The following is a 19,756-nucleotide window of genomic DNA, read 5'->3' on the forward strand; positions in this document are numbered from 1 at the left end:
GTATAGGTGTGTTCAGACGCGCGCGCGCGCGCGCGCACACACACACACACACACACACACACACACACACACACACACACACACACACACACACACACACACCAGAGGCCCAGGGAATGCAGGCCCTCCTCTGGTCAGCATGAGATTTTGGTTTATTGGGGGCAGATGTTGGAACAGGTATGCACGTGGAGATTATTTTATTTATATAAAGTTCAAGGCTAAAACAAAGGACTTCCAAGCCATGTCTGTTGTGTGGTTTTCCTTTACATGGTAGTGTTCTCTTTGTACCTGTTTGCAAAGTAGTGATTAGGAACTTCATTAGCTAGGTAAAATTTTCTCATCAGTATTTTCGAAGATGGTTCTTTTATCAAGGAAACAGTGATAAAATCATCTTAATTTCTCAGTTACTAGTTATAGAACCACTAGTATTCTGCTCAAGGACTGGGATTCCCTTATCTCATGATTGACAATGGTTTTCTTTAAAAACCTAATACCTAATTTTTATATCAGTTTCTTACTACTAAAAAGATGTCTAAGATGTACACATATGAATTCCTACACAGACTTCAGAGTTTTTTTGTGTTATTATTAATGAGTCAGGGTCTTATGTAACCCAAGCTTGATCTTGATGCAAAGCTGGCTAGCCTTGAACACCTAATCCTCCTGTCTTTACATTCCAAGTGTTGGAATTAAAGATGTTTGATACCATTGTCTGCCTTTTTATATTTTAAAAGAGAAGAAACTATCCTTTAATTATAGTTACTCTTTTGAAAGTGATGGTTGGCTTGAATTAAATAAAATTTGGGGCCTGGAAACATGGGTCAGTGGTTTATGAACACTTCTGCAGAGGACCCAGTGGTAAATCATAAAATGTGATAGACTCTTCTAGCCTTTTCAGGTATCATACACATAGATGGTACACATACATACACACAGGCAAAACATTTATACACATCAAATAAAAATAAATGTGCTTCACAAAAAATACTTTGTGTTGAATATGTGGCTTTTGTTTGAAATTCTAGGATTTTGAGATACTGAAGCAAAACATTGTTGGCCAGAGTGGGCTACAGAATGAGACTCTGTCTTTAAATAAAAATTTTGTAGAAAACAATATTGTGGGGGGCTGGAGAGATGGCTCAGTGGTTAAGAGCGTCGCCTGCTCTTCCGAAGGTCCTGAGTTCAATTCCCAGCAACCACATGGTGGCTCACAACCATCTGTAATGCGGTCTGGTGCCCTCTTCTGGCCCGCAGACATACAGACAGAATGTTGTGCACATAATAAACAAATAAATGAATGAATGAATAAATGAATGAGTGAATAAATGAATAAGAAAACAATATTGTGTGCATATAAGCAAGAGGTTGGCTTGAACCCAGGGGACAGATGCTATCTATCCTGACAGAGTGATGTCTTCCCATATCAAAAATAAAAAGAAAGTTCTAAGATTCCTGTACTGGCAGGTTCAATGTCTGTTTCCCTGCCCATTTTCATGGTAGTCAAGATTACCAGGGTAGGAATTCTAATAAAAAGAGGAGGGAAAAAAAAGCAAAGCCCTGGGGTTTTGGCTTTATCCTGATTATGATGGCCTATATTAAGCGGTTCTGTGAATTTCCCTGGCAAGTTCCTTTTCTTTTTTTAAAAAAGATTTATTTATTTATTATATATACAGTATACTCAGTATTCTGTCTACATGTATGCTTTTTCTTTTTTTAAAAAAGATTTATTATGTATACAGTATTCTCAGTATTCTGTCTACATGTATGCTTTTTCTTTTAAAAAAAAAGATTTATTTATTATGTAGACAGTATTCTTAGTATTCTGTCTGCATGTCTGCCTGCAGGCCAGAAGAGGGCACCAGATCTTATTACAGATAAGTTGTGAGGCACCATGTGGTCGCTGGGACCTGTGGAAGAGCAGGCAGTGCTCTTAATCACTCAGCCATCTCTCTAGCCTGCAAGTTCCTTTCTTTTGTACATATAGCTACTGTGCATCTGCACATTTGTGAATATCCACTGCCATACCAGACACTCATATCTTATTATCTGTATACATTGTATAATATGTACACATATGAGTTCCTACACAGACCTCTGAGTGGTTTCTCTCATACCAGGTGTCTCATGTGAAATGGTAGGGGCTAATAGGACTCCAGTTATGGAAAACATGATGTTTTGGTATGGTAAGCATAATGCAAGCCAAAGGAGAAAGGTAGATGGCTATAACAATAAGTCTGAATTTCCCTCACCAGTTTTGTCCTGGTATCTTCTGGGCCCTGTACTATAGATTGATTGGCTTCTTTCTGCTCTCTGGAGCTAACAGATGTGAACTCTATAGAAAACTTTGTATCTCTTAGAAATAAGAACCTCAAGTACTACAGTCCTTAGATGAACATCTGTGTTACCATTGCTATCTGTTACTCTATCAGATTTGACAAAGAAGCTTCTAGTCTATGCTGCAAGTGTATATTGCATGGGACAAAGTGTATATTGAAGTTTTTAATAATAACATCAAGAGAATGAAGCTGATACAAAGATTCACCAAGTGATTTAGATTTAGGGTTCCAACTTTACAGTTATTTTCTGTTACCACAGACTAATTTTAGAGGAATGGGAAAGAATGATTCATTTTTTATGGGAAACAGGAAGAAACTGAGAAAATGGAACTTTGAAACCTTGAATTCTGGAAACACTTGAGCCTTAAGAGTCTTCACCACCCCTCCCATCCTCTAAACAGTTCTTGTGCTGAAACCTCTTTGTTGGATCTGGAGTCTCAGGAGGTTGGGGCAGGAAGTATTTGCTTACATTGAAAGCTTTGTTGCTTTGACATCATCTGAAAATACAAGTAACTGTATTTTAGACATCTTGTTCCTAAGCTTTTGTTATCATTAACACTGAATCATCTGTGTGTGTTTATGTATACGTACATACATATATGCATACATACATGTATATCTCTTTAAGTGAAAGTAAATTTTACTTTTCTTTTGAAGAGTGAGTACTATCCAGGTGTTAGTATATGCCTATAATCCAGAATTCAGAAGACTGAAGAAGGGTCATGAGCCCAAGTCCAGCGGTGTAGGCTACATGAAACTGTCTTAAAAGAAGAAGGGGTAGGTGGGTGGGCTTGGTAGATAGTTCAGTGGTTAAGAGCACTTACTGCTCCTTCAGAGGATCAAAGTTCAGTTCTCAGTATCTGTATTAGATAACTCAGAGTTGTTGGTTACTCCAGTCCCAGAGGATCCAGCACCCCTTTCTGGACGGACAGACACACACACACACATACACACACACACACGAACACTGTCATTTTCTAGCTATTTGAATAAACTTTCTATACTAACTTAGCACAGGACATAGTTTCTGCAAGACAATTTAAGTGACATATAATCCTTTAAAAACTTAAACTGTCTGAAACCATTTCTTGTTATGCTCATTTGATTTAAGCCACAGAGTGGAAACTAATCAGGATATTGGTAAGCAAGCACCAAGGTTCTTGGTTCATTTTTCAGTGAGGTTGAAGTTTTAAGCCCTTCCGCTCAGTCTTAAAGAGCCTTAATGTTTTCCCTTTCATTCTGTGATAACATCTTGGCTAGGTGAAAAACTACGAGTCCTTGGTTACAACCAGAATGGCGAGTGGAGTGAAGTTCGCTCTAAGAATGGACAGGGTTGGGTGCCTAGCAACTACATCACTCCAGTGAACAGCCTGGAGAAGCATTCCTGGTACCATGGACCTGTGTCCCGCAGCGCGGCAGAGTATCTCCTCAGCAGCCTTATCAACGGCAGTTTCCTGGTTCGAGAGAGTGAGAGCAGCCCTGGGCAGCTGTCCATCTCACTCAGGTATGAGGGACGTGTGTATCACTACAGGATCAATACCACCACAGACAGCAAGGTAAGACATGTCAGCAGCCACCTGTGCATGTGGACTAGCTGTTGAAGAAATGCACTGAACAGGGTTAAAGTAGAAAATCATTTCTGTCTGATGTAAAATAAAGTGTTGCCTAATTGTGTGAGTTTGGGTTGTTTAGCATGTTAGAGAGTCTGTCTTTCAAACCAACTTTGTAATAAGGATAAAATTGTAGATAATTAATAGTTTAAGGGTAAGCCATATTTGAAGGCGAGGAATGAAGAGGTGTATACATGTTAGCTGTTTTAATCATCAACACAAATACACACTAAGTGCTTAGAAGCAAAAGTTAGAAATCAACTCTAATGTCCATCAGGAAGTTCACAGAGTAAGAGTTGCTTCTCATTAGTATATGTTAATATAAATAGATCACCCAGCCACTTAGAAACTTGGATGTTGGGAAACTCAATCTCAGTAGAGTGGATGTGTTAGGCTGGAACTGTTTAGGGCTGGAGAGATGGCTCTGGTATCAAGTGCACTGGCCACTCTGCAGAGGACCTAGTTTCAATTTACAACACTCACCCAATAATTCACCATCTGTAACCCCAGTTCTGAGAGATCCAGTGCCCTCTTCTGGCCTCCACTGGTACTAGGAATACATGCGGTACACAGACGTGAGCAAAACACTCATCCACACAAAATAATAAAGTAATAGTAATTAAAATTTAAAACAAAAATGGAATATAAATTATAAAGCCCAAACTTACATCAGGTTTTGTTCTATTGAATGGTTGATTTAGGTTGAGCCCCCTTTCCTCCATGGGGCAAGCAGAACAGCTTTACTTTCTAAGTGCACTATTTATTAACTTGGAGACTTTACCTGAGTCTCAGTTTGCCTAGTGTTGGTGGTGATGGTTGGTGATTTAGGCAAGGTCTCTTTGTGTTATACCATATGGACTGGAACTTGCAATGTAGACCATGCTGAATTTGAGCTGTAACAGCCATTCTGTTTCTGTGTTCAGAGTCCTGGGATTATAGGTGTGCACCACACCTGGCTTTCCTTTGTATATTACTATTATTTTTTCAACTTTGTTTACTTTTCAATTTTTAAAATGATGTATAATGTGTTGTATGTCTGTGGGTGGGTGTTTGTGCATGTGGGTGCAGTAACCACACAGGCCGGAAGAGGACTTCAGATTCTCCTGAAACTGGAATTGTATGCTTCCTGGCATGGGTGCTGGAGACTGAATGTCAGTCCTCTTCAAGAGCAGTATACACTGTTAACCACTAAGCTATCACTTCCATCTCCCCCTTGCCTGTTATTAAACCCCATCTTGTAGGATTATTGTAAGTATTAAATGAAGCAATTTTTGTAAAGTTTAATAGCTTATACAACATAGGAAATATATATATTACTAGTTTTCTTTCTCCTTTTGTACCATTATACAAGCATAGTGTATTGTCTATGGTCCAAGTGAATGGATTCAGAGTTTGTAATGCTTTTGGTTTTTGGTTTTTTTCAAGACAAGGTTTGTCTGTAGCTTTGGAGCCTGTCCTGGAACTAGCTCTTGTAGACCAGGCTGGTCTCGAACTCCCAGAGATCCGCCTGCCTCTGCCTCCCGAGTGCTGGGATTAAAGGCGTGCGCCACCACCGCCCAGCATTGTAATGTAACAAAAGTGCCAGTAGTTATTAGTTGTTTGCTTTTATTTGTCTCTATGACAAACACCAGAGAGAAATAGTTCACAGACATTTATTTTGACTCATAGTTTCAAAGAGTTCAGTCTGTTTGCAGTACTTTTTCTAATATTTTCAGGCTGTGGTCAGGCAGAACATCATGGTGGGGTCACGTGGTGGAACAGAACTGCTCACCTCATAGCTACCAAAAAGGGAGCAGAGAGAAGCAGCTTACTGATTGGACCTACCAGCTAAAGACCAGCGAGCCCTTCAGCACAAGTCTTTTGGGGGACACTGTGCATCTACTACCTGACATAAACACAACAGTAGTGACCACACATATGTGCCAGACTTACGCAAGAAAATTGATTCACAGCCACGGTGTTTGTGATAACACCAAACAGTGTAATTGATTAATAAATGATCATATATTATTAAAATAGAATCTCCTTCAGAAACAGAAATGAACATGATGTTCTGTACACAAGTCCCTAGGAAGCGGTGGCCTAATAGCTCCCTGTATCATCATGTTATTTGTTTCTGTAGTATCTGAAGCTACGTTCTGTTTCTAAGCAGACCGAAGTAGTTGCTACAGAGACCCTATATAGCCCCAAGCCTAAGATACCTGTTTTTTTTTATCCCTTTACAGATAATTTTTCTGACTGTCTTATAGATGAGTTTCATACGCATAAAGTAGATTGACAAGAGTAATATTTTCCAGAGAATTGTATGGAGAGGAGTGTGGGAGTGGTCGCTAATAGCTATGGGTTTTCTGTGGGAAATGATAAAAGTACTTCGATGGAGTTGGATAGTGGTGATTGATTAGCGAGCCCGGTAAATGTGCTGAAAGGTATGGAATGGTATACTGTAATACTGATTTTATAGCATGTGAATAATAGTTTAATAAAGAGAACCGGCACTAGATAATACATACTGCATGACTTCTGTACATCATGCAGTTCCGACAGGGCTAGTCCCATATGCTACAAGTGTATATAGTGGAAACCTTTGCAGGCAAGGATTCTGGGTGCTGGTGGTGTTATAGTTCTTGTGTGAGGAGTTTATTTTGTGAAAGATCACTAGTTCTCCACTTATGAATTATGCACATTTTTATATACAATAAAGCACCTTTTTGTTTTAAATAGTGGTTTATTGTTGAAACAATAGCTTGGGCATGATGGCACACACTCTAATCCCAGCACTCATGAAGCTGAAGCAAGAAAATCACAAGTTTGAGACCAAACTGGGTTATATAGAGGGACTCTGTGTAAATTAATCAGTCAGTTAATTAAAAACAGGCAAATCATATTCTCTTAGAAGATAAAGCCAGCCTGGTGGTGGTGATGCATGCCTTTAATCCTAACCCTTGGGAGGCAGAGGAAGCAGTTCTCTGTGAGTTTGAGGCCAGCCTGATCTACAAAGCAATTTCCAGGTTAGCCAGAGCTACACAGAGAAATCCTGTCTCGAAAAAAGATACAGCCAAAGACTATCTTATTTTATACTTATTAATTATCACAAATTAACAAGCATCTTGTTAATAACTCTGAAATCCAATTATATTTCTTTTTTAATGGCCTAGACATTTAAAAGGGATGTTGTAAAAATAAAATTTATAATTAATTATATGATGATTAAATAAGTATTATACCCGTATAACTTCTTAATTTTAAAATTAGTGGCTGTCAGTTTATGTTCCCCATGGATTATAAATTCTCCTTTATTATTAGCTTGGAAGCAGATCCTGATTGCTTATTTTAACCACTTCTCAGGTTTGAGTCTTTTTTTTGTGGTAGTGTCTTGCTCTAGCACAGGCTGTCCTGGAACTCTGAATGCTCTTCCTCCGGCATCTTCTGAGTGCTGAATTACACATTCTCTAGTCCTAATGCTTAGCAGTATTCTGAGGACAAGTTTGCCTGACGTACCTGCAGCTGAAAGAATAGGCAGGATGCTTACAATGAGATTAAGCCATCTCCCTTGCCCTGAGTATTAACATTTACTGTCTTAATTCTGATAACCTTCTAGAGTGCTAGTAGCACTCGCAGACAGCACCTGTGATCTTCGTGCCTTGTAGGTGGAGACAGAAGCCTCAGAAATTCTTCAAGGCCAGCCTGGGCTATATAATGGACACCCTGTCTCAAAACAACAACAAAGCCAGGCCAAGTGTGGTAGCGCACACCTAGAGGTAGAGAACTCTGGAGGAGAGGCAGGTAGATTTCTGTGAGTTCAAGGACATAGTTGAGACCCTATCTCAGAAAACAAGCAAATATCACATCTCTAGGCCAGTGAAATGTATGATTTTAAAAATAGTTCCTTCTTTTCTGGGTTCGTTGAGTCTCCTTTTCTCCGCAGGTGTATGTGACTGCTGAGAGCCGCTTTAGCACGTTGGCAGAGCTTGTTCACCACCACTCTACAGTCGCTGACGGGCTAGTGACCACACTGCATTACCCGGCACCCAAGTGTAACAAGCCAACCGTCTATGGTGTGTCCCCTATCCATGACAAATGGGAAATGGAACGAACAGATATTACCATGAAGCACAAACTTGGGGGCGGTCAGTATGGAGAGGTTTATGTTGGCGTCTGGAAGAAATACAGCCTTACGGTCGCTGTGAAAACACTGAAGGTAGGTTGCTGAGAGTTAAGTTTGCAGGCATGTTTGTGTGTGTGCTGAATCACTTGGAAAGATCAGTGTGCCCTTCTTCAACTTTGGAACACTTTCCACCTACTGGTGCCAAACATTTCAGCAAATGGTGGTGATTAACCGTAGTGCCGCTGCTGACAGTGCAGGGCAGATTATTCCCTGCAGAACAACCCACGTGCTGGAAAGGCTTGTCTCTGGAGGCTGTTGATAGAGATCGTATCGGGATTTAGAAGCAAATTATAAGTTCTGCTGAGAACAGGCCCTGCTGAACAGAATTCTCCATGTGATCATAAGCTCCCTATTTTGGTCTCTATCCCCCTGCCTTTTGTTTCTCCCTTATGCCTTCTTGCAATTGAGACACCCTTTTTTTAAAGTTAAAGTAAAAATGACAGGGTGTCACTAAGTAGTCTGGGTTGGTCTTCAAGTCATGATCCTCTGCCTCAGCCTCCAAGTGCTAGACTTACAAGTATGCACTACCATGCCCTGCTAATCACTTCTTGTTCTTAAATTCATAAAAGTCCTTTTCCTGACCCTTCTGTCCTTTTTTTTAAGCACCCTGGTATAAAATCAACAGAGTTGTCAGTCATTCAGTACCGTGGTGTGTCATTCATGTGAGCTGTTCTCATGGGTAGTCAGCTCAGCCATGTTTACTAGCATGTCCTGAGTGTGAAGTGAGCAGTGATGCGGTGCACATGTGCTTTGTTCTTTAAGAATCCCAGTATCGGGCTGGAGAGATGGCTCAGAGGTTAAGAGCACTGACTACTCTTCCAGAGGTCCTGAGTTCAATTCCCAGCAACCACATGGTGGCTCACAACCATCTATGATGAGATCTGGTGCCCTCTGCTGTGTGCAGGCACACATGCAGGCAGAATGCTGTTAAAAAATAAATAAATAGCCGGGAGGTGGTGGCACACGCCTTTAATCCCAGCACTCGGGAGGCAGAGGCAGGCGGATCTCTGTGAGTTCGAGACCAGCCTGGTCTACAGAGCTAGTTCCAGGACAGGCTCCAAAGCCACAGAGAAACCCTGTCGTCTCGAAAAACAAACAAACAAATAAATAAATCTTAAAAAAAAAAAAGAATCTCAGGATCTAATCAGAAGGTCAAACACTAACCTGCCAGAAAACTGAATCTCAGTCCTCTGCTGTGGTGAGTTTTAAGATGAGGCTGTTGAATTTTGCTTGCCCTGTTTATTTTCATTTTTATTCCAATGTCTGACATTGGATAAGTTAAAGACAGTATTCTTAGTTATTCTTCTGTAGAGCATATTAGGTTGTATGTAGTAAGATTAATCTTAAGATAATATGCTAGAATACTCAAATGTGATCCCTTTTACTTAAAAAAAAAAGTACTTTTATGTGTATGAGTGTTTTTGTCTACATTTTACACCACATAGTTGCAGTGTTCAGGGAGGCCAGAAGAGGGCATCAGAGTCCCTGGAACTACAGATGGTTATTAACTGCCATGTGGATCCTGGGGACCAAACCTAGATCCTCTGCAAGAGCAACAAGTGCTCTTAACTACTGAGCCATCCCTCCAGCCCCCTTTTACTTTAATGCCTCAAGTAGGCTTGTGAATTAACTTAAATGAATAAGTCTTTCTTTCTTACATACTTTAACCTTTAACAGGAAGATACCATGGAGGTAGAAGAGTTCCTGAAAGAAGCTGCAGTGATGAAGGAAATCAAGCATCCTAATCTAGTACAACTGTTAGGTAAGAACCCCAAACCATAGATTTCCTCAGATCCACGCTCCCACCCCAGCCCTTTGTTGTATTCAGATCATGGTTTTGCAGATTGTTGTGTTTTGTTTTAGCACCATGTTGGAAATCCTAGGTGTAAACTGACTGCATTAAATCCTGTCAAGAGCTGGGGATGCAGACCAGGAGTAGAGCTAGTAAGCATCAAGTCTTAGACTTAGTACTGCAAATACACATACACACATGCAGGCATATGCGCACGTAGGCACATCGCTTCTCCTTTCATTAGTAGACTGCTTAAAACAAACAACAGTGGCCCAAGTTGATGGCTTTTTTAAAAGAACTTATATTTTTCACTGTATTTTATATGTATATATGTTTTGTCTGGTTATAAACATCTGCAGTGCCCAAGGAAATAAGAAGAGGACATTGGATCTCCTGGAACTGGAGTTCTTAACCCCTGAACCAACTCTCCGGCCCCTTTAAATTTTCTTTACTTAGTTAAAGTGTTTGGGTGTTTTGCCTACATGTGTGTCTATGTACCATATGTGTGCCTTGTGCCTTTGGAGGCCAGAGGGAGGGCGTTGGATTCCCCAGTACTAGAGTTACAGATAGTTGTGAGCTGCCATGTGGATGCTGGGAATCAAACCCCAGTCCTCTGAAAGATCAACCAGTGCTCTTAACTGCCCAGTCATCTCTCCAGCCACAGGTTGATTGCATTGTGTAAACGTGTCTAATTTGTAGTTTTCCCAGATTCAAAGTTCACAAGCATTCAAGGTGGCATCAAAAATTGCCATGAAATATTAGGAGACATTAAACAAAGAACCACTGGAAAAGGTGAATTAAAACTTGTGGCCGATGAGTTTATTCAAGCAGGAAATGCATATGCTGCAATGGGCTAGTTTCTTACTTGTTTGGGTTACAAAGGATCCTTTGAGGAAGCATTTTTGCTTTTTTAAAAATCAGGCCTTTTCTATTCTTGTTTTGTTTTCCAAGACAGGGTTTCTCTGTGTAGCACTGGCTGTCCTGGAACTCACCCTTGTAGGCCAGACTGGCCTTCAACTCAGAGAGATCTGCCTCCCAAGTGTTAGGATTAAAGGCATGCGCCACCACTGCCCAGATGGACCATTTTTTTTTTTGAATGCTCAAATTAAGCTAAGCTATGCTAAAAGGAAACCAATTAATATGGAATCTGCCATTTATTAGTGAAATTCTTGACTATGAAGATAGTTTTTTACAAAGTAGTTAGAAGCAAGGAAACATCAGCGTAGGCCTAAGTTCTGTTACTTTAAGTTAACATGGTTTGCACCCAATTGAAGGGGAATGGGCACATACAGAGCTCTAGAAATGTTGGTCTTATTCCTTTTCGGGTTAAGGTAAGAAATCTGCGTCCCAGGCCAATGCTGAAAAGGTCTGTGAAGCTGCAGAGGACAGTATGGCGGAACAGATTGACCAGCCAGTTTAAGATGTGTTGTGTTTATTTCATAGAATGTGGTGAAGATTGTCAATTGTTCTTGGTCAGGTGTGTGTACTCTGGAACCGCCGTTCTACATCGTGACTGAATACATGCCTTACGGGAATCTGCTGGATTATCTCCGGGAATGCAACCGCGAGGAGGTGACAGCAGTTGTTCTACTTTACATGGCGACTCAGATCTCTTCTGCCATGGAGTATTTGGAGAAGAAGAACTTCATCCATAGGTGTGTGAAGCTGACTGTTGTGATGACTAACCACAGAGCTGTCTTGCTTGACGTGACCATGAAAGAAGAGCGTTGGCAGACCGTTTCACACACAGGCTTCCTCTGTTTCAGCCTCAAACCAGAGAGCTGTTTCATCTAACACTTCACCCAAGATCCTTTGTTCCACCTAGTGGCCAAATTTTTTAAATGCCATTCTGTCTTAGGAAAGTATTTTAAAGCCTTCAGGGAGGGGTCTGTTGCTCCCCCTTGAAATCTATCCCATTATATTTAAAAGGGAATTCATTTTGTTCAACGTCTTTTTTCTGCCTCTTTGTGGGTACTCAATGAGTGGTAGAAATTAGTGAGTTTCCATACTGGTGATTATCATATATCATAAAGTATGACAGTGTTAGTTAGCATCTCCTTATCAACTCTGCCTGTAACACACCGAACCAAGACTAGCGTGTTCACACCCATCTTTCTCACCATCAGCTGGAATAATGCAGGGCTCTTTCCCATAGAGATCTTGCTGCACGGAACTGCCTAGTAGGCGAAAACCATGTGGTGAAAGTAGCTGACTTTGGTTTAAGTAGACTGATGACTGGAGACACCTACACTGCTCACGCTGGAGCCAAATTCCCTATTAAATGGACGGCACCTGAAAGTCTGGCCTATAATACCTTTTCAATCAAATCTGACGTCTGGGGTAAGGTTGATACAACTTCTTATATGTATTTTATTCATTCATTTAACATTAACCATGGCTGGCCTGGTAGTTACTATATAGTCTAGGCCAAAACTTGGGATAGTTCTTCAACCTCAACCTCCTGAGTGAGGACCATAAGCCACCATGCCCAGCTAATTCCCTTAGTTCTTCAGAGCTTTTATGATTCTCACATAAAAAAAAAAGGATATTGAGAAGGGTGGTGGAAACAGCTGAGAAAATATCAACACCTACTTGTAATACCGTCACTCAGAAATCTGAGATACGAGATCTGGGAGTTTGGAGTGAGGCCAGCTTGAGCTACATAGGGATGGGGTATAGTTTAGTGGTAGAGTACTTGCCTAGTTGGTACAAGACCCTGGGCCGTTCCCCAGCATAGGGGTTGGGTAGAAGCAATCAAAAAATGTATTACAGTTGAGACATGGTAGCAGATGCCTGTACTTTAGCACACTGGATGCTTAGATGCTCAGATCCCTTAACACCTACCTGGACAGTATGACAAGACTGTGAACAGCAGCCATATAGCTTGACATGGTGGTGAGGGCTCTGATCTCAGCACTTAGGAGACTGAAGGAGTATGAGCACAAATTGGAGTACAGGCCAGCCTGTGCTCTCTGTATAGTAAGTTCTAGGTCAGCCTGTGCTCTCTGTATAGTAAGTTCTAGGTCAGCCTGTGCTCGCTATATAGTAAGTTCTAGGCCAGCCTGTGCTTTCTATATAGTAAGTTCTAGGCCAGCCTGTGCTTTCTATATAGTAAGTTCTAGGTTAGCCTGAACTGTGTAAGAGCCTGTTTTTAGGGGGGAAAAACCAAAACCAAAACCCCTATGCCTTGAAAGAGGGTCCAGTCCAGACCTCACACTGCAGTGGATCTGTACCAGTCCTTCCTCTCTAAAGCTTCCTGCTTTTCCTGTGAGCTTGTGCTTATTTTCAGAATTCTGTCATAGGGAATGCTCTATGTAAGGACGGTCTGAGAATGTTTCATTTAGAATTTGTCCTTATCCTGGATCTAATTTCTACTGCCCTGAATGACTAAGTAGAGAGACTCAGTAGACCAAATTAGTATAGAAAATTGGAATTGGGACCAATAAAAATATATTTTTTTAATCCCTTTACACAGCTTTTGGAGTACTTTTATGGGAAATTGCTACATATGGGATGTCACCATATCCAGGTATTGACCTATCTCAAGTCTATGACCTACTGGAAAAAGGATATCGAATGGAACAGCCTGAGGGGTGCCCCCCTAAAGTATATGAACTTATGAGAGCATGTAAGTGTTTTGTATATTTGAGCTTTGAAAAAGAACCAGCAACAGGGTGGTTAATGAAATCTACCATTTTTGCTCTCAGTCTTGATAGACTGGATCTAGTCTCATTAACAATTAAAGAGCTTGTCATTGACAGGGCCAGTTGGCACAGTGCATGATGTACCATTGAGTCTTACTGGAATCCCAAGAATAGCTGTCTGTGGCCCATATACAGAGCCAATTTCTGTATATTTAATAAGGCAGTGAGAAGTTGAATTTGCATAAAATATTAGGAGGATGGCTGCTTTCAGCTAGATATGAATGGTTACTAAGTGTGATTGTTAAAGTAACCTGTGGTGGGCTGGGAGGTGGCTCAGTGTGTAAGAGCACTTGCTCTGCATGCATGAGGACTTGAGTTCAAATCCCTAGTGAAAAGCCTGTCTCCGCTGCACATGCCGGTAATCCCAGCATCAGGGATGTCATGAGGTCCCAGGAGCTCACTGGCCAGCAAGCATACTTAGCTGAAGTGGCAAGCTTCTTGTTCAATGAGAGACCCTGTGTCAAGGCACTAAAGCAAAGAGCAGTAGAGAAAGGCATCCTGTGTTTTTTTCTGACTTCCACAAGCCTTACATGTGGGCGTATAAATGCACACTCCCATGCATTTTCTAGACACATAAAAACCAGAAAGTAATCTCTTATGAAGGTGGACAAAAGCATCAGACTGCTTGAGGATGCAAGCTTAGGAATTGAGTAGTAAACAAGAGTGTGCTTGTGTTCACGCGCTACTGCATTATTTTCTCAACGAGCATTTGCGGCTCGTGCTACCCTTTATCAAGTATGAACTCTGTAATCTTTCTGATAGCTTGTTAAACTTCTGGATTTATACACTCAATTTTTAGGAACCTGGGTGTATTTTGTTGGTGGTGGTTGGTTGGTTTTTGTTTGATTTTTTTTTTTTTTTAAAGACAGTATCTCATCATGAAGCCCATTCTGGCCTGGAACTCACTGTGTCCAGCAGACTGCTCTTGATCTCATAGAGATCTGCCTGTCTCTGCCTCCTCAGTGTTGGGATTAAAGGTGTGTGCTACCATGCCTACCCAGTTATTTTTTAAAATATTTATTATTATTTATTTATGGGGTATGCTGCAGTTTTAGTGTGGGAGTCTCTGTATAAATTCTCTTATTTCACATTGTGAAGCCAGGGATTGAACTCAGGTTCAATCTTGGTGGTGAGCACTTATACCACTGAGCAATCTTACTAGTTCACTTTTCTAAAAGTGGAAAACTTGCCATTTTCTAAACATTCTCCTGATCTTTTCCTCATTTTTGTGAAAGTAGTAGGAATGGGGACCAACACCAAGGAGTGGGAACTCGTACTCTATGGCTGGAACCAGGAAGTAGCCGTACATCCCACGGTTCACCTACACATGCAGTACTCTGATAGCACACACCATGGCGTGTGGACCCCATTGCTGGTGTGCTTCTGGGCATGACGCTGTCAAGGAGGCTTTAAGTTCTCTTCTGTTACAGGCTGGAAGTGGAGCCCTGCTGACAGGCCCTCTTTTGCTGAAACCCATCAAGCTTTTGAAACAATGTTTCATGACTCCAGCATCTCTGAAGGTAAGTCTTGTGACTGGGGATTGACTACTGGTGGCCAGTTGCAGGGTAGTGATGGTCATTCAAAATGGGCAGCTACTATAGTTTTTAACTGTTTAAAGTTGACTTTTGACCTTTATTATTCTGCTTTTTTATACCTTTTTAAAAGTTTTGTGTTTTTCATTTTTCTTTCTTTTTTTACTTGGTTTTTGAGACAAGGTTTCATTGTGTATCCCTGCGTGTCATGGAGTTTACTCTGTATACCAGACTGGCCTCAAACTCAAGAGATCTGCCTACCTCTCTGCCTCCGGAGTACTGGGATTAAAGGTGTACGCCACTACTGCCCAGGAGTACTGGGGGTTTTTATATCGTATTTCATACTGAAATTACATTTTGATTTAAAATGTACTCAGTCTCTACAAAGAAAATCAGTAACTTCAGTAGTTCTTAACACAGTATGAAGGAGATTAAAAAATAAGTGTGAAAATATTCTAGGGGGACGGGCTGGAGAGATGACTCAGAGGTTAAGAGCATTGCCTGCTCTTCCAAAGTTCAATTCCCAGCAACCACATGATGGCACACAACCATCTATAATGCGGTCCGGTGCCCTCTGCTGGCCTGCAGGCATACACACAGACAGATACTGTATGAATAATAAATAAATAAATACTTAAAAAAAGTATTCTAGGGGATGGGAAGATGGCTCGGCAGTCAGGACACTTAGTACTCTTGCAGGGGGCCAGAACCAACATCCACTCTGGGTGACTCACAAGTATCCGTAACTCTGGCTTTAGAGCACCCATTGCAATCTCTTGGGGTTGTTGAACAACCCTTTCACAGGGGTCACATACCAGATATTTATGTTATGATTCATAACAGTAACAAAATTAAAGTTATGAAGTAGCAAATAAAAATAATTTTATGATTGGGGTCACCAGAACATGAGGAACCCTATTAAAGGGTCATGGCATTAGGAAGGTTGAGAATCATTATTTTAGAGACTCCAGTGCCCTCTTCTGGCCTCTGTGGGCACCTGCACTCATGTATGTATTCCCACACATATGTACATAATTTAAAATAAATCCTTAAAAATAAATATATTCTCATACTAAACCACATCTAAGGCAAGACCTAGACCCCCCCCCATCAATATCACGAAATTCCAATAGAGTATAACCAAGATTTATCTATAGGCAGATGTGGCATCTGACTATTGCTTATAATACTGAAAAAATAGGAACAACCTAAGCATTGAGTGAACTGTTGATTGTATAACCACATAACTGAAAACTTATATCTTTAAATATTTTAGGCTATCAGTAGAGATAAACTTGTCCTTACTCAAGAAATGGATGTATGGACACATATAGGAAGTTGCTTGCTTTTGTACGTAGTACTCATACCTGAAGAAGTCAAGCAGTAAGCAGTGTGTGGCACATCAGTTATTTCAGCACTCAAGAGGCTGAGGCTGGAAGCTCTCAAGTTCAAGGCTAGCCTGAGCTACAGCATGAGACTAATAAAGTTAATAGCCTGCCCTTTTGTGGTATGGAGTAAGACCCTGTTCTTGGAGAGCTAAGACTACAGAATTCTTAGGTTTTTTGTTTGTTTGGTTTTTTTGTTTTTTGTTTTTTTTGGTTTTTCGAGACAGGGTTTCTCTGTAGCTTTGGAGCCTGTCCTGGAACTAGCTCTTGTAGACCAGGCTGGTCTCGAACTCACAGAGATCCGCCTGCCTCTGCCTCCCGAGTGCTGGGATTAAAGGCCACCACCGCCCGGCCAGAATTCTTAGTTTTATCTGTCTATTAGACACCTTGATACAGTTCTGAAATTTTGTATAAACGTTTCCTTTTCTTTATAATCGCATAGAATTGATCTTGTAATTTCAAGTTTTAATATAGTAGAAGAAATTGAGAGTTGAATTTTGTCCTCCCCTAGTGGTTTGTCACACGAGGTAAGAAGAAAGGGGAAACAAGTGCAGTGTCAGTGTTTTAATATGTCTTTATTCTTCCCTCAGGTTGTCATCTCTCTCTCACACACACCAAATCAATTTATTAAGTGGTAGCAAATTTTTACAATTTGATTGTGTTTCATTTTTATTTAGGAATAAAGAGTATGTTTTTGCCTCAGTCAGTAAAAGCCACAAAACTCAGCTGGGCGGTAGTGGCGCATGCCTTTAATCCTAGCACTTGGGAGGCAGAGGCAAGTGGATCTCTGTGAGTTCAAGACCAGCCAGGGCTACATAGTGAGACCCTGTCCCAAAATCAAAGCACATTTTAGGGCCAAAGAGATGGCTCAAACGTTAAGAGCACTGGCTGCTCTTCCAGAAGACCTTAGTCCTAGCAACCACCTGGTGCCTCATAACCATTTTAGATCTGGTGCCCTCTTCTGGCCTGTGGGCATACATGGAGGCAGAACACTACATACATAAGATATAAACAAACAAATATTTAAAAAAACAAAACACAAAACTCAAGAGTTGGCAGCCAAGGGTGACCAACAGAGTGAACACATTTTTGATAATCAAGTTTTGTTTGGGGGGATTGTTTATTAGGTTTTTTATTTTTTAATTGGGGTACTTGGGCTTAAACCCAAAGTTTTGTACATGTTAGACAGGCACTCTACCACCTGAGTGGCATTCCAAGCTCAAAAGAATCAGGTTTTTTTTTTTCCCCTATTGTAGGTGGTTAGTTGGTGGGGGGGGGACAGGGAAATGTACTGATTTGTTTCACATACATGAAATGGAATAAATTATATTTCTCTACTTTTTAGTGAAAAGTGCAACCTAATGGACATGTTTTTTTTTTTTTATTCAGCATCTGAACAGCACTTAGGCTCTCCAAATAACCCACTTAGCCCAGTAAGCATGCAAAGCTATGAGCAACATCACTTGCCGCAGGAAGTACAGGTTAAACTATTGAGATTCCCATGACATGCTTACCAGATTGAGAAAAATTAAAGTTACATACAGCCGGGCGGTGGTGGCGCACGCCTATAATCCCAGCACTGGGGAGGCAGAGGCAGGCGGATCTCTGTGAGTTTGAGGCTAGCCTGGTCTACAAGAGCTAGTTCCAGGACAGGAACCAAAAGCTATGGAGAAACCCTATCTCGAAAATCCAAAAACAAACAAACAAACAAAGTTACATACACTATAGAGTAACAGCATCCAGTTCTTGCAGGCATGCTGTATAGGTAACCAGAACACTTACACACTGGCAATGTGGGTGTAAATTGTTATGGCTGTTATATTGGTCAGAACTGATAGAAGAACAGTGAGTGTGCACCCCATGATCTGTTTATATCAGTTAGATGTTCATGGCCTTGTGAACCAACAAACGTATCAGGTTGTTCCTAGCAACGTATTCATAGTTACTAAAATTGGAAAGATCCTAACTAACCATCAGGAGGACAAATCAATTTTGGTCATATTACACTTCAGAATACTACTATACAATGAGAAAGAGATCCCACCATATGCAGTAACCTGTAAATCTATAGAATAATGTTGAGTAAAAGAAATTGTATATGAGGGGGCTGGAGAGATGGCTCAGTGGTTAAGAGCATTGCCTGCTCTTCTAAAGGTCCTGAGTTCAATTCCCGGCAACCACATGGTAGCTCACAACCATCTGTAATGAGGTCTGGTGCCCTCTTCTGGCCTGCAGGCATACACACAGACAGAATATTGTATACATAATAAATAAATAAATATTTAAAAAAAAAGAAATTGTATATGAGAGTATACATGGTACTGGGAGGTAATTCAGTTAGTAAAATGTTTGGCATTCAGGTCAGAGGACCTAAATTCAGATCCCCAGCACCCACATGCAAAGCTGGGCATGACAGTACACACCTGTGGGTGATGGAAATAGGAAGATCACCGGCTTGTTGGCTGGTCGGTCTAGGTCTGGCCCAGTCGAACTAGACTGGGGAGAGATCCTGTCACAGTAGTAAGGTGGAAAGCAACTGGGGAAGGCACCACATGTACAGGCTCCTGTACACTCATGAGATTATATGCTCTAGTTTCATTTATACGTTTTGTATAATTTGTTTTCCAGATGGCATCTTGCCATTTTGCCCAGGCTGATGCATTGCTAGCCTCAGCCTTGGGAGCAGCTAGAACTGAAGCACAGTCTGTTCGCCTGCTGCAATCATGTACTTCAGTGTTCTGGGCTCCTTCTTTCTTTTCTCAATTGCCTGCCTTCTTCTCCATCTTAAGATTGCCTTTTTAAAAACCAGACCTTGTCTTTCTTACAGAGGTAGCTGAGGAGCTTGGGAGAGCTGCCTCCTCCTCATCTGTGGTTCCATACCTGCCTCGATTACCTCTACTTCCTTCCAAGACTCGGACTCTGAAGAAGCAGGGGGAGAACAAAGAGAACTTAGATGGGGGCCTTGATGCCTCCGAGAGCCTGGCCTCCAGCTCAGCACCAGGTAGGAGAGGTCAAAACAGAAAGTGCATGCCTGAAGAACCAGGGGCCATGATGGGCCTTGGCCCTGCCCTGCCAGTATGGGCAGCCCTGTCCATCCAACAGAGCTGCTACCAGCTCTGTTTTCTCAGCCCCTGGCTCCCAGAGAGTTACCCAGATAGGTGATGGCAGATGCATCTGTATTGTAGAGAAGGGATGAAGACAGAATGAATAGCACGTGTCACTTTAATATCCA

The 19,756-nt window shown here is 41.2% G+C and overlaps 1 protein-coding gene across 7 annotated transcripts in view; it reads left to right on the top strand.

Annotated features, from left to right (window-relative positions):
- The window catches only part of Abl2 (ABL proto-oncogene 2, non-receptor tyrosine kinase), a 91,930-nt gene that overhangs the window by 63,621 nt on the left and 8,553 nt on the right, over window positions 1-19,756 (top strand). For all 7 annotated transcript variants that reach the window (XM_075988318.1, XM_075988323.1, XM_075988319.1 and 4 more), the window contains 8 exons: window positions 3,597-3,892; window positions 7,872-8,144; window positions 9,789-9,873; window positions 11,381-11,558; window positions 12,059-12,243; window positions 13,379-13,531; window positions 15,038-15,127; window positions 19,352-19,525. In XM_075988318.1, coding sequence (XP_075844433.1) covers window positions 3,597-3,892; window positions 7,872-8,144; window positions 9,789-9,873; window positions 11,381-11,558; window positions 12,059-12,243; window positions 13,379-13,531; window positions 15,038-15,127; window positions 19,352-19,525 — 1,434 coding nt within the window. The remainder of the gene's footprint in view (window positions 1-3,596; window positions 3,893-7,871; window positions 8,145-9,788; window positions 9,874-11,380; window positions 11,559-12,058; window positions 12,244-13,378; window positions 13,532-15,037; window positions 15,128-19,351; window positions 19,526-19,756) is intronic.

This window comes from Microtus pennsylvanicus, chromosome 10 (assembly GCF_037038515.1).
Source record: "Microtus pennsylvanicus isolate mMicPen1 chromosome 10, mMicPen1.hap1, whole genome shotgun sequence".
NCBI lineage: Eukaryota > Metazoa > Chordata > Mammalia > Rodentia > Cricetidae > Microtus > Microtus pennsylvanicus.